Source organism: Mus pahari, chromosome 3, assembly GCF_900095145.1.
Source record: "Mus pahari chromosome 3, PAHARI_EIJ_v1.1, whole genome shotgun sequence".
Classification (NCBI taxonomy): Eukaryota; Metazoa; Chordata; class Mammalia; order Rodentia; family Muridae; genus Mus; species Mus pahari.
In genome coordinates this window covers 16,667,871-16,687,567 of record NC_034592.1, presented here as the reverse complement: position 1 = coordinate 16,687,567, position 19,697 = coordinate 16,667,871, and the positions used below count along the sequence as shown (strand labels likewise).

General features: G+C 46.2%; 1 protein-coding gene across 4 annotated transcripts in view; it reads right to left on the bottom strand.

Annotated features, from left to right (window-relative positions):
- Med27 (mediator complex subunit 27) overlaps positions 1-19,697 on the bottom strand; it is a 174,829-nt gene that overhangs the window by 98,876 nt on the left and 56,256 nt on the right. For all 4 annotated transcript variants that reach the window (XM_021193054.1, XM_021193057.1, XM_029536223.1 and 1 more), the window contains one exon: positions 11,986-12,116. In XM_021193054.1, coding sequence (XP_021048713.1) covers positions 11,986-12,116 — 131 coding nt within the window. The remainder of the gene's footprint in view (positions 1-11,985; positions 12,117-19,697) is intronic.

Sequence of the window (19,697 nt, the reverse complement as noted above, 5' to 3'; positions counted from 1 at the left end):
CCCAAGTCTTGCTATAGAAGGTTAAGGATGAGGTCAATGAGGTCACTGGGTGAAAGGTGAGAGACAGGGTGAGCAGGGGAAGTGTCTGCTTAGCAGGCCTTCCTCTGATTGCAAGGATATTTACTCATCCCCTACTGCTTATTCAGCATCCAGCATGGTGGGCATCAGGTTTTCTTCCCTGAATCGTAAAAGCGAACACAAAGTGGAACTTGGTGCAAATAAATGAGGATAATGTCAATTTAAGCCAGGCATGGTGGCCCTCATAACCCCAGCTCTCAGGAGGCAGAGGTGGGATGCTCACCACAAATCTGAGGCCAGTTTGATCTATATTGTTTTCTAGACCAGTCAGGGCTACACAACAAGACGGATTTCAATAAACAAACAAAATCCAAGTAAACAGAAAGAATTGCAAGAATGGCATGAATTTAGACATCAGTGGCTCAAAAATTAGTAAGTAATCTTACAGAAAAAAAAAAAAAAATCAAAGCAAACTTGCTAGATGCCTGTCACCACCAACAGCCACTCCAGACCACAGCTATCATAGCTACCCAGAGAGGAAGACTTCAAAGCTAAGGAACAGAGGACACAAAGCTCTGTGTTCAGACCCCACATGGGTGAGGGTGTGGAGCGCCTGGACCCTCAAACCCTGCTGTTAGGGATGTGAAGTGATACAACTTCTTTGGAAAATTATTCATCAACATCTTAAAAACTTCAACATATATCTATGAAGTAACCAAGGTACTATAATCCAAATTTGTATACAGAAAAGAGAAGCACATGCCCACACAGAGCTTGGCACTCGAAAGGTCAGAATCGCTTTACTCGCAGCATCCAAGCAACACATCAAGACAAAGGGTCAAATTGTGGGATAGTCAGTGGACTACTCTACAGCAGCAAACAGAAATGACGCATACATGCAACAACGGGCTCAACTTCAATGGCCACGCCAAGTAGTGAAGACAGAGTTTTAAAAAGAGGGTATATGTTATATGGCTTCATCAACATAAAGTTCTGGAAAATACAAACTAATTTACAGGAAGAATGATAAAGGGGCAGGGGCAATATTTGAGGTAGGAAACAATTTTTATTTTCTTGATTATTATTTTTATACATTATTTCACAATTTAAATACATATGATTTATCATAAAATATAGCTATTAAATAATGGCTATAAAGAAAAATTACACATTGAATCTACATTAAACCTGTCCATACAAACATATACATGCATTTAGTTTTAAAAATCTAAATTGTGTACTTGTGATTTCATAAATATACTAATTCTCAATACCCACAGGGCAGTGCAGCATATCTAGTTACACAGACTAAACTACATGAGTGTTATATGCAATGACATAGTGAAGAATGACAGTGGAGCCCCTATCGTCTTCCTTCAGTCACGGGCTAAAGTAAATGATGGAGGTGATGAGCACTGACACTGTACTCCTGAGCTGCACCCAGCAGGCCCCATGCCTGCCTCGGTGAGCCCTGCAAGCGTTCCTCACAGTGCTGCTCTTGAGGGCCCTCCGGATGTACCACCCTGGAGAGCCCCCACATCTCAGTGCATACAGTTCTCTGAGTCTCAGGTACCTGCAGGGATCCTCCTAGGAGCTGTTAACACCAGGATGCTGGGTCTCTCTCCCAAGCATCCTGGATGGTTCCAATGGGCAGCTCTGGCTATCGCTCCCCTTTACTTGGGAGCCTGTTCTGCACTAGCTCAGCTGTCTGAGTGCCCAGGGGTAGGACTGGTCTTGCCCACTCTCCATGCTTCTACACCATGCCTCCAGATAGAAGGAAAATATCCAATTGTTTTCACACTAGACCCAATTCAGGAGATTTATGTCCAGGCTAGCTACAAGACAATATGACAGGGGCAGTAAACAGTATGTTTTACTGCTGAGACCTTCTGTGTGTTCATCTACTGGCAGGGCTGGGTGAACTGGACCAGAGTCCATTCTGCCCTAAGTGACTCCAGCTGAGACACAGCCACTGTCTCCTCACAGTGGTCACAGGCAACTAATGGCTAGTATGGAAGAGGGGGAGGGAGGAAGGGAGGGAGGGAGGGAGGGAGGGAGGGAGGGAGAGAGAGAGAGAGAGAGAGAGAGAGAGAGAGAGAGAGAGAGAGACCCCCAGGAGATCACAGGAATTGCTTTCCAGCCCAGGCAGAAACAGAAGGATTTCAAAGAGTCTCACTTACACCAGGCTTTAGTGGGAACCCTATGGTGTGAAAAGCTAAAAATCCTAGGCTCAGCTCTTTGTTATGCAAAAGAATTAAACAAATGCCCTTTACTTTCAATTACTTTACCACTTCTGTTTTAGGGGAGACTTGTACTAAGCAAAATTCAACATATAAGGAAGCCATAGCTTTCTTCATTGCGATTCAAACTTGATGCAATGCTTTAAAAGGCCCAGAGCCTATCTGATAAGCCTCTAGGAACCACCCATCCTTGTCTTTCTTTGCCCTGTAATGGCCAGTGATGTAATAGCCACAGCAGACAGCTGTCTTCCTGGATAAAATCACCTTGTAAAGGAGAAATGCAATTAGAGGGCACAATGAAATATCATTTTAAACTGATTCTGCAGGCTGCCACATCCCACTCAGGGTTTAACAGCTACGTTCTTTATTACTGTTTCCTAGTCTGTGCAACTACTTTGTGATTCAGTATCTACAGAAGACTGAGTTTCTCAGTTCTGTCTGTGTTACATGTAGTCTGAGACAAATATAGAATGGGGCAGGGCCAGGGCCAAAGTTTGTCCCAGAGGGCTGCAGGAGCACATGCTGACCAGAGCTGGGCATTAACAGGTTCAGGTTTCTGTGAGGTCAATGGAGCAGGATGTGACAGAGTTGTCACCATAGCTTGGTGGTCTCCTGTGCCACCTGTCACTTTTCTTGGGCATTCCCCTAGAGTCCCAACATTTTATTGTAAGGTTTCAGATACAGTATCCCCCATCATCCAAGGCTTTGCTGTCTGCTGCTTTAGGTTCCAGCAGTCAAGCACAGTCCGAAACATCTTCAGATAAACAATGTGGCATCCCAGAACTTATATTCCAAGATCATCACTTGACTCAGGCCTGTAGCCCAGACTTGCCAAAGAGAAGCTGGAAAGGACTCCTGCAAGTGAAAAAGCAGTATCCAACTTGATTTAAAAAAAAATTAAAACATGCTGAGGTTCCTAAGATCTGTGGCAACAAGTCTTCTGTCTGAAACTGGGAGGAAAGCACACTATTCTCCCACTGTGGACACTGTGGATTATGCTTCATCACATACGGGCGCATATGGAAAAATGCACTTGGACTCATGAAATTCAGTACTCAATTTCCATTATCTGTGAACATGTCCTACAGATAAGGGCATGGGTGTACATGTAAACACAGGCGATAGTACAGAGAGCCTGACAGCCCAGCAGCACCATGCACAACAAGACGGTCTCATGACCCCACTCCAATAGCAGCCATATACTGCCCACATGCCTGGCAACAGGATGCTTCGGCCCATCCATCACGCTGCCTGAGGCTTGCGAGCACCTCAAGCTGTGTGTGCCTTGAGAGGAATGCTTCCTCCCTCCCTCTGTTTACAATCCACTCTGTGCCATGATGGTCCTGGTTTGGATGTTGACACACCTCACCGGCTCCAAGTGGAAAGGACACAGGAGTACACAGAGAGTGGATCAAAGGTCCCCACAGAGGCTGGTTGGGAACATCAGGCATCCTTCAGCAGGCAGTCCTCTGAGTTCAAGAAACCAGAACCCTCTGTCTGAAACAAGGAGCAAAGTTCTGCCATATGTCTCAAGCACTACAGTCCCGGCAAGCTACAGATTCTGGTCTGTGGCTATTAGCTGAATGGAACACAGTTCTCTCAAGTGAAGAGAAGCAGTTTTTACAACATATATGCTAATGAATTGCAACGATATAGAGCATTTAAAACAAAATGTCCCTACATTTATTCTCCACGGACAGATTTTTGCATTAATATTTATGAGGGGTTCCTCGTTTATTTCTCCCAGGGACTTCTCTCCTGCCCAAAGAGGGGTAAAAGATAAGTAACATGAACCAATTATCTTTTAAACAGCTACAAAGGACTAGCTTATTCATCTACAACCTGCCACTTGATTCATCTTCCTAATATACCACTTTCCACATACTGGGCCCTGCTCGCCAGCCCCAAGGGCCTGCTCTTCCACTGTGCTAAGGCTGGCTTTTGGGCCCAGTCCTCTGTGAAAGGCTCCAAGCCCAAGCTCTGTACCGCACCCTTCCCCTACAATCCTCTTCTGTCTGTCTAAATGGTCCTCGGTTCCTGGCCCCTTAAACACTCAGTACTTATTGCTACAATTCACCATGAGTCCTGGGCACTGTGATCACATCTAAAATGTCTTGTAAGCATTCTTGGGAAGCTAGCAGATGCCACACAAGCATGAGGACCTGAGTTTGATCCCCAGCACCTATGGTGCTTCATATTTATAATCACGTCACTGGGGAGAAAGACGCAGAAGGATGCCAAGATCTAAGTGGCCAGACACCCTAAGAGTATAAAGAGCATCTCAGGTACCAGAAACAGACCCTGGCTGGCTCCACTAACAAGGTGGACATTACGTGGACACCAGAGCTTGATCTCTGCTCTCCGCAAGCAAGCAAGCGTATGCACGCGTATACACACAAACACACATACACACTCTCAGAGACACAGAGAGACAGAGACAGTGAGAGACACAGAGACACTGGGAAAGGTGTTCTCAGCCTTATCAGCCAGGAAAGCTGTATACTAGTGCTTACTGTGGAGAAACTGGGTGACTGGGAGAATATGTTGGGTGCCATGGAGAAGCCTGGGCTTAAAGCCTTACTGGATGAGGAGTGTGAGAACACTCTTTTCTGCACAGGAACCACATCACACCTTTCCTCTACCTGCCAATAACACAAGGACATAAGCCTAACAACAATCAAGGGCTTGTCTCTCCTCAAACAGAGACTCTAAAGAGCAGAGGAGATAGAGTCAGAAGGCGGACAATTCCACACCCTTGGTCTCAAAATGCTTTCCAAGTCTATTTCAATAGCACTGGGAAATTAGCAGGTACAAGCAGCGGCAGAGATGGAGTGAAATAATGTCTGGGCTGTCACAGCAAGGCTGGGTGAATTAAGGTTTTGGGCCACCCTAGCTCCTGGGAGGCTGAGTGTTGATTGGCTTCAAAAGCTCTGGAGACCAGATGCCAGCTATGCACAAGTTTCCTTTCTGTCCCTGGGTTGAGGTGGCCCATCAGCCACAGTTATAAACATAGCTGGCTATGGCAGAGTTCCTATCAATATCATTGCCTTCGCATGCAAACTGGCTAAAAGGAATAAACTGAGAATTACTGTGTCTACAAGAAAGGGTAGCAGGGGGTTTCAGGCTTTGAGATTCCTAGAAAGGCAACCAACCCTGGCTATCTCAACACACTCTTCACACACAGGAGAGCAAAGAGATGGGCATACAGTGGGTTCTTCTTACATGGGTGCTGGAGCTCTGAATGCTGTTCCTCATGCCTGTGCAGTGGCCCTTTGCCTTCAGAGCATCTCCCCAGACCATGCAAGCTGTTTCTGAGGAAGGCTGGGACTGCTAGCCAGTCTTGGAGAAGGGCAGAAGTCCTGAGTCAGAAGCTCAGAGGTAACGGGTGTTAATAACTGAGCCTCAGCAGCAACAGTTATTGGAAACTGATCTCTTCCTTATTAATATGGTCCCGCAATGGAGAGAAAAGATCTCTCCATGTTCTAGAATGCAAACAATGTTTTAATCTTTAATTATATTCTCAATTTCAGCTCTTCTGGAGAACTGCAGTCACCTAGGCCTAGGATTAGTTCTTTATTACACAGCCTCTCTGTGGTATTTAATGAATATTGTTACTTAATGCTCACCAATGGGGGAAAGGAGGGCTTAGTGAATCTCCACCTAAGTTTTGACGACTTTCCCCCAAACTCAGCAAACTTTCATCTGCATGCTTCCCTCCTCTGTGGGACATCAGCACAAGCCACATGCTTGCTCTGCCTCTGCCCCAGCCCTAGCACAGGCTGAAGCTGCTGTGAGCTGTGAAAAGCCTCTGACAGAGGGGCAGCCAGAGGCTACTGGCTGTGCCTTTGCTCAGGTCAACTGAACTCAGCTCCAATGAAAGAGAGGCAGGGTCCTATTCAAGCCCCTGTCACCATCAAGGCCAATGAATTTAATACAAATTAATCACCACATAACCACATTCTGCCCTCAAAATAGTCTCAGGAGTGAAAAAGTCCAAGACACCACTATCCCCACAGGATGTAAGCTCGTCGTGGTCACCATGGACATGATTTTATAGCAGTGCTGCAAAATACGGACTTCAGAGCTGCCGATGGGGGCAAAGATGGAAAACAAAACAAATCCTTCATCTTAAAAAGGTCTTAAAATCAACAGATGAGGGGGTAGGGGGCAAGAGGCAGAGAACCACAGGACACTCCAGTGACTGACAGAGCAGCTCCTCCCACCCCCATTCCCACCCAGGACATACAATAGCACTGCTTTGCTCCCTGGTGTTTCTACACTAAACAAAGGCAGTGTGAGCTTCAGAGAACAACAAACTATGCAGAACCACGAGAGGGTGATCCTGGGAGCCAGTCATACATAGTGGTAGCAGGCGACTCACCTCATTTGACTCAAATCCCAGAGCACAATGAGTAGCACAGAGAAGGCAGGCCACTGTGTTTAAGTACAGGTGAGTGTGGTGCCATTCTCCCTGCCCGGCGTTGATGGCACTTCTTTCCAGCAAGCACATGTTTACCACAGTGATGCTATTACTCAAACACACACGGTGTGAAGATAGCTCCCGTGAAGGTCTCAGACAATGATGACATACACAATGAGAGTGAATCTCAAAAGCTCCGCATTGAGTAAATGGGAGACAGACACCACAGTCTGCAATCTACTACTGTGTGCCGTTCTAGAGACGGCAACTGGAGGAAACAGCGGAGACCACACACGGGTGCAGAGAAAAGAGGAAACAAGACATGAACTCTGAGAGCTTAGCTGCAAAGCAGAGCTGGGTAGGAGCTGGCAGGGACAGGTGGTTCAGAGACAGGGTTCCTATGGGAGGTGGTTTTGAACCAGTATGCTCGGTTTACTAAGAGGAACAAGTCAAGGGGAAAGAGAGCCTGACATACAGAAAAGGAAGACCAGCGGGGAGCCATGCAGGGTGGGCAACCATCAGAGGACAGCTTGTTCCTCTCAAGGAAGGCCCTAAAGGTGTGGTGCTCTGATTCCGCAGGCAGGATCTTTTCAAACAAGAAAATGTGGTGAAAAGATGCTGCCTGCATGGCACAGTGGTAATATTTTCAAAAAGAACCTTTCAGAGAAACTAGTTTCCCCTCAAACCTAAATGAGGCTGAGGCATGCTGGGTTGGAGCAGGAAGGGCTCTTTCATCTCTGGACATTGAAAGCCATCTTATCATTAGCTGTTGAGGCCATAGTTCTGTGTCCCCTTCAGCCTGACCACACAAATCCAATCTAGCATCCCATGTTAATAATAGAGAAGCATACCCAAACCTGATATTGGGAGAGAGCACAACATAGCTACACCTGATGGATACTAAATACAGGTCTCTCCAAACATGACTCACAGACCAACCAAATAAGACAGAAGCCAACCTCAATCCAGTGTGTGTGTGTGTGTGTGTGTGTGTGTGTGTGTGTGTGTGTGTGAAAGGTCCAGCAATGTTTCCATAGCAACAGGGTGCCTGCCTCTTTTGATGGAACAGCACCCCTTCTGCCAGCAACATCACTGAGCAGGAGCACTTAGGACAGCTGGAGGGAGAATGCTCAGTAGCACACTGTGAACATACTCCATTTCTACCTCTTTACAAACTTCTTCAGACGTGGGTAGGAAGGAGTGGGGAGTTGGGGGGAGTAGGGGATAAGTCTTTGATCCCAGCATGCACTCATTCTATAGAACACAGGAACAACTAAGTCTGTAAGTGACTACTTTTCAAGCCAGTGCATCTGAAAAACACATTCTACAACTGTCCCACATTCCTGTTCATGGTTGCTGCATAGCTCAGCAGGACCAGTATAGAGGGTGCAAGAGGGAGTATCCCTGGGAAGCCCCTGGCTGCTTTCTTCACTGGTTAAAGCTCACCTAGCCTTAGAAACCTAGAAGTCTGGTCAAGCGGTAGGAGGGAAACCTGGTGAAACCCCATGGGTCTTTTTCAGCACCTGACATGGACTCTCTTGCCCAAGGACATGTGTACAAATACCTACCCTCTCCTTAAAAAGTTCCAAGAAAAATCAAAGTCTAGTTCCACAGAAGTCCAGGCTGAGTTTAACAAGCTTCAGAGTGTCCCTAAAGCAGTCATACCACAGGATAGTCTCATCCCGGTCCAGATGCTGACTTACTTCCCTAACACAGCATCAAGGGGACCCCTTCCTCAGTTAACTTCCATACTCTGTTCACTCTAGCACCTCCCGCTTCTTCTATGAGACCCTGGTCTTGAGAGTGTCTTGCAGCAGGACGATGAAGGTGCTGGTTACTATGCTGGGAGGACAGCCCTCCACAATAGCACCCTGGCGAGAACATGGATCTTGTCTAGCACAGGACCTGGCACACATTCATGATACCCTGTGACTCCTTTCCTTTGATCCCCTGTCTCTAGTCTTCTGAAAGCAGAAGTGCACCTCAGTCCTCTCTGAGGCTATGGATCTTACGGAGCTTGCTCTTAGCCACCCTTCCCTGCAGTCCATGTTGCTACTTTCTCTTTCATCAAGGGCAGTTTGTGCCCTCCTGTTGAATGCCATTACCACCCAGTGATTCGTCTCTAATGAACAGAATAGTGGACAACAGACAGACTTGAGGCTAAGTCAGAAAAAAACAGCCTCCTCTTGGCTCACCCCTAGTCGGCTGCATTTGGAGAAGCTAGTGCCATACCTGAGGACACTCAAGAAGCCTGTGATGTGGGAATACAACCTCCTGTCACCAGTCAACAGTGGCTGGCTTGCTGCTGAAGTCTCAAAAGGTTCAAATGAGATATCAACCAGAGCCATATCAGAGAGCTCAGTTGGGGTCACTGCATGGCCATGGTGACCTGACCTGAGCTGAGCCCTTAATGACTATGGTCCTAGCTAATGACTTAATAGAACACACTAGGAGACTGAGTCAGACCTGCCCAGGCAAGCCACTCTTAGAACCCTGACCTAGGATGACAGGACAGAGATCATATTATTGCTAACATTATGATCAGGGGCATTTATCTAAATTTGAGTGCCAGGTTGGGGGTAAGTGACAGTTAACTAATATAGCAACCTTGGTAAATTTGGACGCTTCATAGGGGCTCAGGAATTTTCTTATGGCAAAGTGAATCTATGATGATCATGTGTTGTGATTAGGACTCTTGTGTAAGATGGTCCGACTATTATACTATTAACATGCACATTTGAATACTTCAGAGACCACATCATGCTGCCTTCATAATATACTAGCATAGAAATGAGGAGAAGATCTCGATTTGATCCCTTTTGGAAGGTTTTGCTTATAAAAATGATCTCCCTTCCCTCTCGTGTGTGTGTGTACACAAAAAAAAAAAAAAAAATCCACCAAACCTTAAAAGGGGTTTCCTTGGGATAGTGTGAGGTATTTGCTACCTTTTGTTTTTCTTTACATTTATATTACACATCTATTATTTGTGGGTTGGTGGTGGTGGTTGTTGTTGTTTAATTTTTAAAAAACTGTTTGTAATTCCAGTAGGTCATCATCTATGCTGTGTCCTATTCCTAGCCAACATCAAACCCAGTGAAGAGCTGTGTGTAAGTCTGGATATAGATTCTGCCTATGATGCAGAAGTTCTATGAAGGGATTCCAGGAGGCTGAGAGCCCTGAGCTCAAAGATGTGAAAGAGGAGCAGTCGATTTCTACAGGAAATGGCTCCAGTGGACAGGAAATCATTCCACCGTTGTATTCTTGGGCTGCTGTAACAACTTCTCACTTTGAAACCAAGTATTTTGAGTGATCTATTATAAATGTACGATGACAGTTGTGAACACTCCTCTCTCGCCTTCCCTTTGGCATCAGAACAGAGTCTGTTGATTGCCTCGGTGCTTAAAATAGCTTCTAAGTGTCCTCATAATAGCATGTCACCTGTAAACAGGTTTCAAGCCAATGCAAATTAACAAACGGTGAACAGATGGACCAAGAACTGACTTTTGTCAGGAGAGAGTTAGCAACAAACACTTTTTGGCTTCGGTCTTATGGGACCATTAGAAAGTCTTTCACTTCTTGCCAAACATCTTGCCTCAGTAGACAATCCATGCAGGGAAAATGACAGATTACAAGGCCCATCAGACTTCGGGGAGCTTCGTGCTGAGATGTGCAGAGTCACCGAGTCAACGCGATGCAACAACAGAGTAACACGCTGCAAGAAGCTTTCTGCTTCTCAGCTTCTTTTCAAAGAACACAGCCCATATATATGCATGCAGCATGCAAACACCCCCACCCCCACCCAGGGGAGAGTGATGCTTCCTTGTGTTCATCCTGACTGGCTGACGCAGGCTTTGAGAGGTTCACAGCAGTGGACAGGCTGCTGCAGCATGCCACAGGGACCTTCCTCAGCCTCCTCTTTCCTCAAGTCTCTGTCTTAAGCCACGCTAGTGGGTCCTTGTTTGATCGCTCTGTTTAAGCAGGCCCCACTCCCATGCTCTACTCCTGCTTATTCTTTTCCCAGCATTAATTATAACTGGAAACTATGGTATTGGCAGCCATCTTGCTTGTCATTACAGCCCCAGAACATGGAACCTTGCCTGGCACATAGTAGGCACAATAAGTATTTGCTAACCAGACAAAGTCAGTGAGCTCCTGAGGGAAGGTGAGCATGCATGTCTTAGATGTAAACAATCATTCAAGCCTTCCATGTAAAGATGCAGTTCTGAGCTGAGGACAGGGTAAGGGTAAGGGCAGTGAAGAGAATGATGGGTGGGGAATGGCTGAAGCCCACACACAGTCTCTGGAAGTGTGACCCTTCTGAGGAGTGTGCATGCTGGGAGAGAACCTACCAGTAAGACCTTTCAGCACACAGCTTGCCAGCCAAGTAACTGAACCAACAACTATTAAATGGAGTTGGAAAAAGATATTCATGTCTCTTATTTTATGCTGATCTAAGAAAATAGCTCAGTGGAAAAAACACATTCTTAGCAGACAAAAGGCTTTGGGTTCAATCCCAAGTACATAACCTGTGTGTGTGTGTGTGTGTGTGTGTGTGTGTGTGTGTGAGACACAGACACAACTAGCACAAATGACAGCATATGATTTCATTTATATAAAGTTCAAAGGACTGGCAAAACCGTCTTTTTTGTTCTTGGAAGTTTTTTTTGGTTTTGTTTTGAGATAGAATCTTACTATATAGCCCAAGGTGGCCTTAAACAGAGAGCCCCCTACTTCAGCCTCCCACACACTGGGTCTCACAGGCATATGCCAACATACCAGGCTAAAGTTAACTATTTGAAGAAATGGGAACAATACTCAGCACAGGGTTAAAGGTTGCCTGGTGCTGACTCGGAGCCTGAGGCCTCTCCTGGGGCTCTGGAACTGGGAGCTCTGGGGATGAACACAGAAAGGAAAAGCACGGGGTTTGCTGTGCCTATATCCCTCCTGGGGATACAAACAAGAGCACATGGGTTACTAGGCGAAGGCAGCAGCCAGCACAGCTTAAGCATGTCCTCTACACTTGTGCTTACCAGAATGCACACACATCAGATCTGCTGGTGTCTTGCCAGCTTCAGAACTGGTCTGAGGAAATAATAAGATATGAGGTACCTAAAACTCAGGCATGTATTCAACTAGGACTATGTCACAGCTGACCCAGAAAACCTTAGGTAAGTTACGCTTTCTAGGCTTGATGGAGTTCTTTTAAAAAGACACTACTTGGAAGGAAACCAAACCTTCCTACCAACTCGGAAAGCGAACAAAGCATGGTCGCCCACGTGGAAAGCCCTCTGCAAACCCTTCACTCACTGCGGTGGTAGGACCAGAGTGGTGGGCTGGGCCTTCGGTCTCCGCTTGGCAGACACACCCATCTGATTTGCAGAGCGCTTCAAGGACTGTTGATTCAAAAGGCCAGACGCTAGACCTGCATGGTACTGCAGCTGCAGAGACAAGAGGGAGAGAACATTCCATGAGCTCAGGACAGCAGGCGTTACACTATCAACCCCAGGCCATTCTGTCGCCTTACACATTTTATGTTATTTCAAGTACTGCGCTAGCATTCTGCTGCAAGGAATTTATTCCTAAGGTGATAATTAGATGAAGAGAAACAAAAGCAAAGCTGTTCATCGCAGCAAGAACGCACCAGTGAAAACTGGACACAGTTGCAAGTGGTTAAGATAGCAAAGGGCCTCTCAGCGTCACTGCACTGATGTACCAACATCAGAATGCACTGTGAACCAAGAGACACGTTAGAGGGGCTGCGGAGCACTGCACATTTCTGAATACTGTCAGAACTGGGGAGGTGTAGCTGTGGAAATTCATCTAGGTGTTTCAAGGGGTGGTCTGAAAGCCTGGGGGTGCTGCTAATAAGATCTGGACAATTTTCCCCAAGCACAGAGTAAGTTCTGGGAACTCTTGCTTATAATGAAAACTTCAAGTCTGACCCTGGGCTGTGGTAAGCCAGGACCTCGGTTTGGCTGGTCACAGGGGCTCAATCACACCTTTCTCACTTTTCCCACTGGTGATGGTACAAGTGTCAGGATAAGAGCCATCTCAGGACTCAATCCGAGAGCAACCTGCACAAACAGACTCAGGCACTGGAGGGAATGGCATCTCCACTCACATGCCACCGAACTGTGCAGCAGAGAGGGAGTTGCACATATGACGTGGGCTTAGGGCCAGAGCCCTTTGCTTTACTCCTGGACACACTGCTGAGCTTGGAGGTTACTTGACACAGGTATTTTACTCTCTATAGTATTCTGACTTCTGTGGAGGGGAGAAATGGCATATCCTAGTTCTAACCCAAACGACATTGCATAGAAACCACCATACTTTCAGTTTGTGTCAAGTGGAATGCATGCATTTTAAATGTACTATTTGATGTGCTTAGACCAGTGGTTCCCAAACTGGGGGTCACAACCCCTTTGGGAGTAAAACGACCCTTTTATAGGGGTCACATAAGACCATCAGAAAACACAGATATTTACATTGTGATTCATAACAGTAGCAAAATTATAGTTATTAAGTAGTAACAAATTTATTGTTGGGAGTCAACACAACAACTGTATTAAAGGATCAGAACCACTGGTTTAGTCAAAGCATAGATCTATGTGACCAACACTCACTCAAGACAGAAATCCGCCAACACTGCAGAAAGCTCCCTAGTTCCCCAGACAGAGCCCCAACTTCTGCCATCCCAACATCTGGATTGAAAAGATAGTCCCCCAGTCTCACACACTGCCAAATGAAACACATCTCTGTGACATGTGTCAGTAACCTTCTTCTGCTTTTGCCGTCTCGATCCTAAGAACTGCCATCAATCTCTCTACAATAAAATTAGCCTTGACAGGTATCCCAGTCCTCAACAGACATAAGCAAAACACTCAGATGTGCAGATGCTAAGCTAAAACTTGGGACCAAGACCATTTCTAACAACTGACATGCTTCTTCCCCCTCCTCTTAAATGAAGCAAAGTCTTTAGAATATATACTTAGAACTAACCAAACATACAAGTAGTAACTCATTCTGAATCAATTTCTTCCTAGTTGTTTTTCCAAGGCATGGATTCTCTTTGCTGAGTCAGCTGCATTATGGCTTTTGGTAATGAAATGGTGACCAACATATATAAAGGGCTGGGCCTGGATGCAAAGGGGAATAAAGCTCTGAAAAACAAATGGCCTCACCTAAGGCCACTGGGCTGCACGCAGAGAAAAAAACAAAGACGATTAAAACGATCTGTTCCTTGCAAGTGGCTGGAAAGAGAAGCTAGCTCCCCCGACCCAGTGAGGCAGGCACAGCTGTATTCGGAGCGTCCAGACAGCTTTCTAACTGGCACTTGGTTTACCTGGTGGGTCTGTTGGGGAGCCTATGGCCACCCATACAGGACAAAGACACATGGCCTTCATAATAAAACAGGGGCTCTTCACAGGGTGGAGAAGGGCGTAATTTGGCTTTAACAACTCATTTTAGACCAGGGAATTTTGCTCAGATTTGGTTTTCTCCCTCAGATTCCTTAAATGGGAAATCAATGGAAGCAAGGGACAGCACAAGTTTGAAAGACAATGTTTCAAAATGTCAGCTTCTTGGACTTCGATCTTCCCTACCAGAATCTGCACTGAGAGCAATAAGCAAGGGCCTTTCTGGAATGAAGGGAGAGACAGCTTGGCAGGGTCCATCCTTGCCCAAGGAACCCTCTCTGCCTTTGGCTCTCCATCTTCTTTGTCCATGCAAGCTCAGCTGATCCAGCCCTGCTGACTCTTTTCAAGGCAGAGTCCTGCTAACTATGCAGAGTGACAAGGGGATTCTGTCCACCGGCATCATTTGGATCATTTGCTCCAACAAACAAAACGCAAACCAGCACGGCTGCATGCTGACTGCTGTCTGTCTCTGCAGGGCCCTGTGAAGCCTCCCAATCCTGGAGGATCTCGGCAATGCGGCTCCTACAAGCACATGTAGGTGGAACACTCTCCTTCTTCAACAACAGAACCTGCCCTTGCAAGCTGACTCATAATGATTAAGTGACATTTGTTAATCATATATAAGATCCTGGTTTCCAGGAACATGGCTCCAACTGTCAAGATCTATAAGGAACCATTAAATATTAAGTGAACCACCTTTATAATGGGCGGAAAGGTCAAAGTTAATAAAACTGACAGGCAGCTCCTGTCCAACTGGATTTATACATTATTTAAGCACCAAACACTTCATTCCATGGAACACTGTTTAGATCAAAAAAGATTCTTGGAAAATGTCCACTGAGTCGATGGTTCTGAAGCAGAAGGGGGTTCGGGGCAAATCCACACACAACATTAAGAACATATTATGCCACAAAACTCTGCCATAAATTGTCAGTTATAGGTTCTGTAATGTTTTCTATAAAAATATATTTCAATAAACATACTCCCTTCCAAATGTCTGTGGCACAGAAACAGCTTCATCTCAGAAAAGCCACTTATAAAAGTTCTAAAGTGATGTTTCCATGCAAGATCATTTCTCCACTAACAGGAAGGAACATGAGAGAGGCAAAAAATGAAACAGCCTGGCCTGGTACCTTTCACATCCTACAACTGTGGATGTGAGAGTTATGCTACACGTGGGGTCTTCATTTACCATGGAGCTGCCAGCCCATACCCAGCAGCTCACTCTGTTCTCTGCAGTTGAGGGTGCTCCAATTAGGACTCCACTGTATGTTAACTTCAGCCTTCTCCCTTCTCCCAGGACTGTTTTATTAGCTCTCAACCTGTCTAGTCAGTGCTATCTGCTAGTCACCTCAAGACCTGGGAAAACTTCAACAACTCACCAATGCCTGAGTAAAGACCAATCAGAATTAGGAAAACTTTGATGGCAACTAATTGTAAATAATGATGATGCTCACTGCCCATGAGAGATGCTCCAAGTATCATCAGGAGGGGGTTCATGAGGTCGAGAACTTGCATAAGCATCCTCTCAAGAAACTGATCCTGGGTTTTGCTACCAGGAGAGCCTGTGGCTGCACATCCCATACCCATCTCTAAACACATAAGCTATCTAAAGGAGCTGGAGGGTATCTGACTCCAGCACAAGGGTGGTAAAGCAATACCACCTTCCCTAATGCTCATACTAGGTGATCCATAAGGAGATATAAACACCCCTACCCCAAAACTACAACCTCAAAGTCCAACCTGGAGAGCCAATGAGTTTATTGGGCTTACAGAGCATAGGTGAAGGGTTACTTTCAGGAGCGTGTGTGACCCCAAAGCTGCTGCACTTTTGAAAACTCTCAGCCTGGCAGGGGTGATGACAGATGGGCTCTCTCTTTCAGTTACCCATCCATGCTGTATCTGCTTCCTAGATCACGGGGCCATGTGCAATTAGGGCAGCATTCCATACACTGGTCTGAGATGTGCAAGAGGGAGCAGCTAGAAGCCCAAGTGAGGGTTCAGTGGCTCCCCCACTCTCTCTACGAGCAGTATCAACAGGCACAGACACAGCAGCTCTAATGAAATCAAAGGCTGTTACACTCAGGAAGACAGCACTCTGCAAGGCTTATCCAAGCCTCTTCCTCTAGGTAGTCCAGGCCTCACAGAACTTGCTTCAAAGAACCTAGACCACTAGGGTCACAGTTCAGTTGGCTTGATTATGCTCTGAATACTCAATGTGAACAGTAGCATATAGCGAAAGAAAACTGTACCAAAGAAAATGAAGTAGGCAGGGATCAATGCCAAGTTCCAGGTCGAAACTTGAGTGTTTAAAAAACTCAATGAGCCATTAGGTTAGTTCTCGGCTTGCTTTATGTCTTCCCTGCTAACCTGCTGGCTTCTACCTGCTCCAAAATAAGGGAAATGTTTTGCAATGAATCAAGAACGAGAAGGAAATTCCTAGGCCTGCTCAAGTTCAATGCACTAATTAAGCCAGGGCTCCTGGGGTCCAAGGCCACAGCATCTCTCCATATGCAACATTTTTCTACCCTTCCCCTATGATCTGGAGCCCACGTTAAGAGAATATGACAGTCAAATGAAAAAAATCTGAAAATTTAAAGCCAGATCAATCAAACTTTGATTTTATGTCCTCCTCAAGGATTCACCCAATTCTTAAACAGGGAGGCCAACTCTTGGCCTAAAGGGGAGATTCATTTACAAGAGGCCCTGAGGGGTAAGAGGAAGAGACAGAAGGCAGGGAGCCCCACAGTCCCTTCTGTCTGTCATTCTAGCCCCTCTCCAAGCACATAACTGTTATCCTGGGATTTGGACTCAGGAAAGGCACCCAGGAAATGTCTCTCAGGGATTACCATGTATGCTGTTGGTTACCCCATATTGCTAATGTCCAGAACCACTCACTATACACAGGGGCTGCTGGTGTATCTGTTAGTAGACAAGCAGATGGGCCACTTAGTGAGACAACTATGTCCTGGCATGGCCTGACTTTGTTACTGATACTGTTTTTATTGAGGACAGTGGGATTTTTGATGATAAAGGGAGTCCATGCTGTGCTTCCTCATACATCACCAGCCCTAAGATGCATCAATAGATAGATAGATAGATAGATAGATAGATAGATAGATAGACAGACAGACAGACAGACAGAAGATAGGTAGGTAGATAGACAGATCTCTCCAAGGCAGCAGAGAACACACCAAAACCCAGAGCTGCAATCTAAGCACATTCTCTAGACCCATTGCACACCTGAATCAACTACCACCTTGCACAGCTAGGACACAAGACTGAAACACGGGTGGACAGAGCTAATTGAGATTTTCATATGGTCCTATTTCCCCACACCATTAAATTCCAACTGGAACTAAAAACCAGGAATACTTCATCACAGCTTTGAGCTGCACAGCCCTTTGGCCCTCATTACTGCAGCAGCTTAGCTTCCTGCTAATGAGACAGCACGGCATCATTGTGAAGTTCGGCTCCTTCTGAGCCCAGCTCTGGGAAGAGAGCGGGGGAAGCCTGCCTGGCACTGTCTGCGCCAAGGAAAACAACTACAGAAAAATACCATAAATCTAATTGTTCTGCTTGGGTTTCGATCTAAATATCAGATGATAGCATTAGCATTGGTCGCCCTTTTATCTCATAGAACTCCTTTCAAACAGCCCATTATTTTTTTTTTAACCATAGAGTTGAGCTTTTATAGGTAAATAATCTTTTTACTTGGTCAAAACAGCATCAATAAACCATAAGAAGGAGGCCTCCAATTTACTTGCCTATTTGTTCTCCACCAGGCAGCTGGGCTCTGGCCCTTCAATCACTCTGAAAGCAAGCCCTGCAGCACGGCTGTGCTTCCCGCTCAACTGTGGCATTGTGCTGATGTGCTAACTGCCATTTGGGTTTCCTTCCGACATATTAATGCATGGACCTGCTCTACTGGTGCTTCCTGGAGTTCACGCCTTTATTAATAGGCCTTCTCCCACCTGCTCCTGTTTACACCACAGCTGTATGCATGCAATCACACTCAAAATGCCAATCAGCAGCAAGAGGAGAAATCACTCATGTAGCTGAACATGCAGGAACAAAACATAACACAGCTAAAACTGAAGGTAGAGCCATCATGGGGATGTCACCAAGGAAGGAAGGAAGGAAGGAAGGAAGGAAGGAAGGAAGGAAGGAAGGAAGGAAGGAAGGAAGGCAGGCAAGAAGGAAGGAAGGCAAGAAGGAAGGAAGGAAGGCAAGAAGGCAAGAAGGCAAGAAGGCAAGAAGGCAAGAAGGCAGGCAGGCAGGCACAAAAGGAAGATAAGCAGACCTTTAAGTAAAAAATGGACAAGGGGAGGTAAGACAAGATGGTTTGCTGTCTCCCAAGAGCCAATGGGTGTCACACGAGGCTTTTACCCAGGTGCCACACAAGGGTCACAAAGAGCTGCATGGCTAATAGGCTGATGATTCTGTAACTCTAGTCTACTGAAGGCCCCACTTCAGGACTGACATTAGATGAGGTCACCCTGTGAAGGAACTATTGCTTGTATGAAAATACATCAAGAGGGTGGCCAGTGCCACACATGGGAGACCATCCTTACTGGGTAGCCAATCTGCAAGGACCTCGATCTTGGACTTTGTAACCTCACTGTAAGAAGCATTTATTGTCATGCTGGGCAGTAGTGGCACACGCCTCTAATCCCAGCACTTGGGAGGCAGAGGCAGGTGGATTTCTGAGTTCGAGGCCAGCCAAGTCTACAGAGTGAGTTCCAGGACAACCAGGGCTACACAGAGAAACCCTGTCTCAGGGTGGGGGGAAGAAGCATTTGTTGTCTAGGTCATTCGTGAGTTATGGGCTATGAGCACAGCCTCAACTACAATGACACACCCACCGCCACTTAAGATGCAGCAGTGAAGTACAAATAGCATAGTGGGCCTGCCTGCCCATCATCCCCTTGGAGGCAGAAGCCCCTCAGGCTTTCAGCAGCAGCTATGCTTACACTAGCTGTTTACCCTGACACTCCTGCACCCAGGAAGGCACAATGTCCACTCACCTACTGTAAAGACTTCGTAACACTGCCTGCCACCAAGACTGAAGACCTGAGTTCCATCTCTGAAACCCACATGGTAAAAGGAGAGAAGTCCTGCAACCTGTCCTCTGAGCTCCACACACATGTACCACATATGTGCTAGCGTGCATGCACACACGCACACGTGCACGCGCATAGCTGCCCTCTACTACTCCGTGGGTTCTTCTTTTTCCCACCCTTTATCCCCCCAGTTTTTCCCCTAACACTGGATAGAAGAGCAACAAGGATGAGGGGGGAGAGAGGAATTAGGAAAATCTCTGAATCTGATTTCTTTCCTTTCGTTTCTTCTTTGACCACTGCTATCAATAAGCTGCAACCAACCTCCCCAAATGATCAACAACCCCCAACCTCACCCCTCAGTGCCCTCTGACAACTTCCCAGAATTCCAAATGTCACACAATTGCAGACACTATGTGCAGCTGGCAAAAACATGCTTCTGCTAGAGCACGAAGCAAACCAGTCAGCTGCTGTGGGTGAAGGGCTAAAAATTAATAAGCTGCCTAGCTACCCAAAAGAAGAAGTGGGGTCTGTGAAAACATGA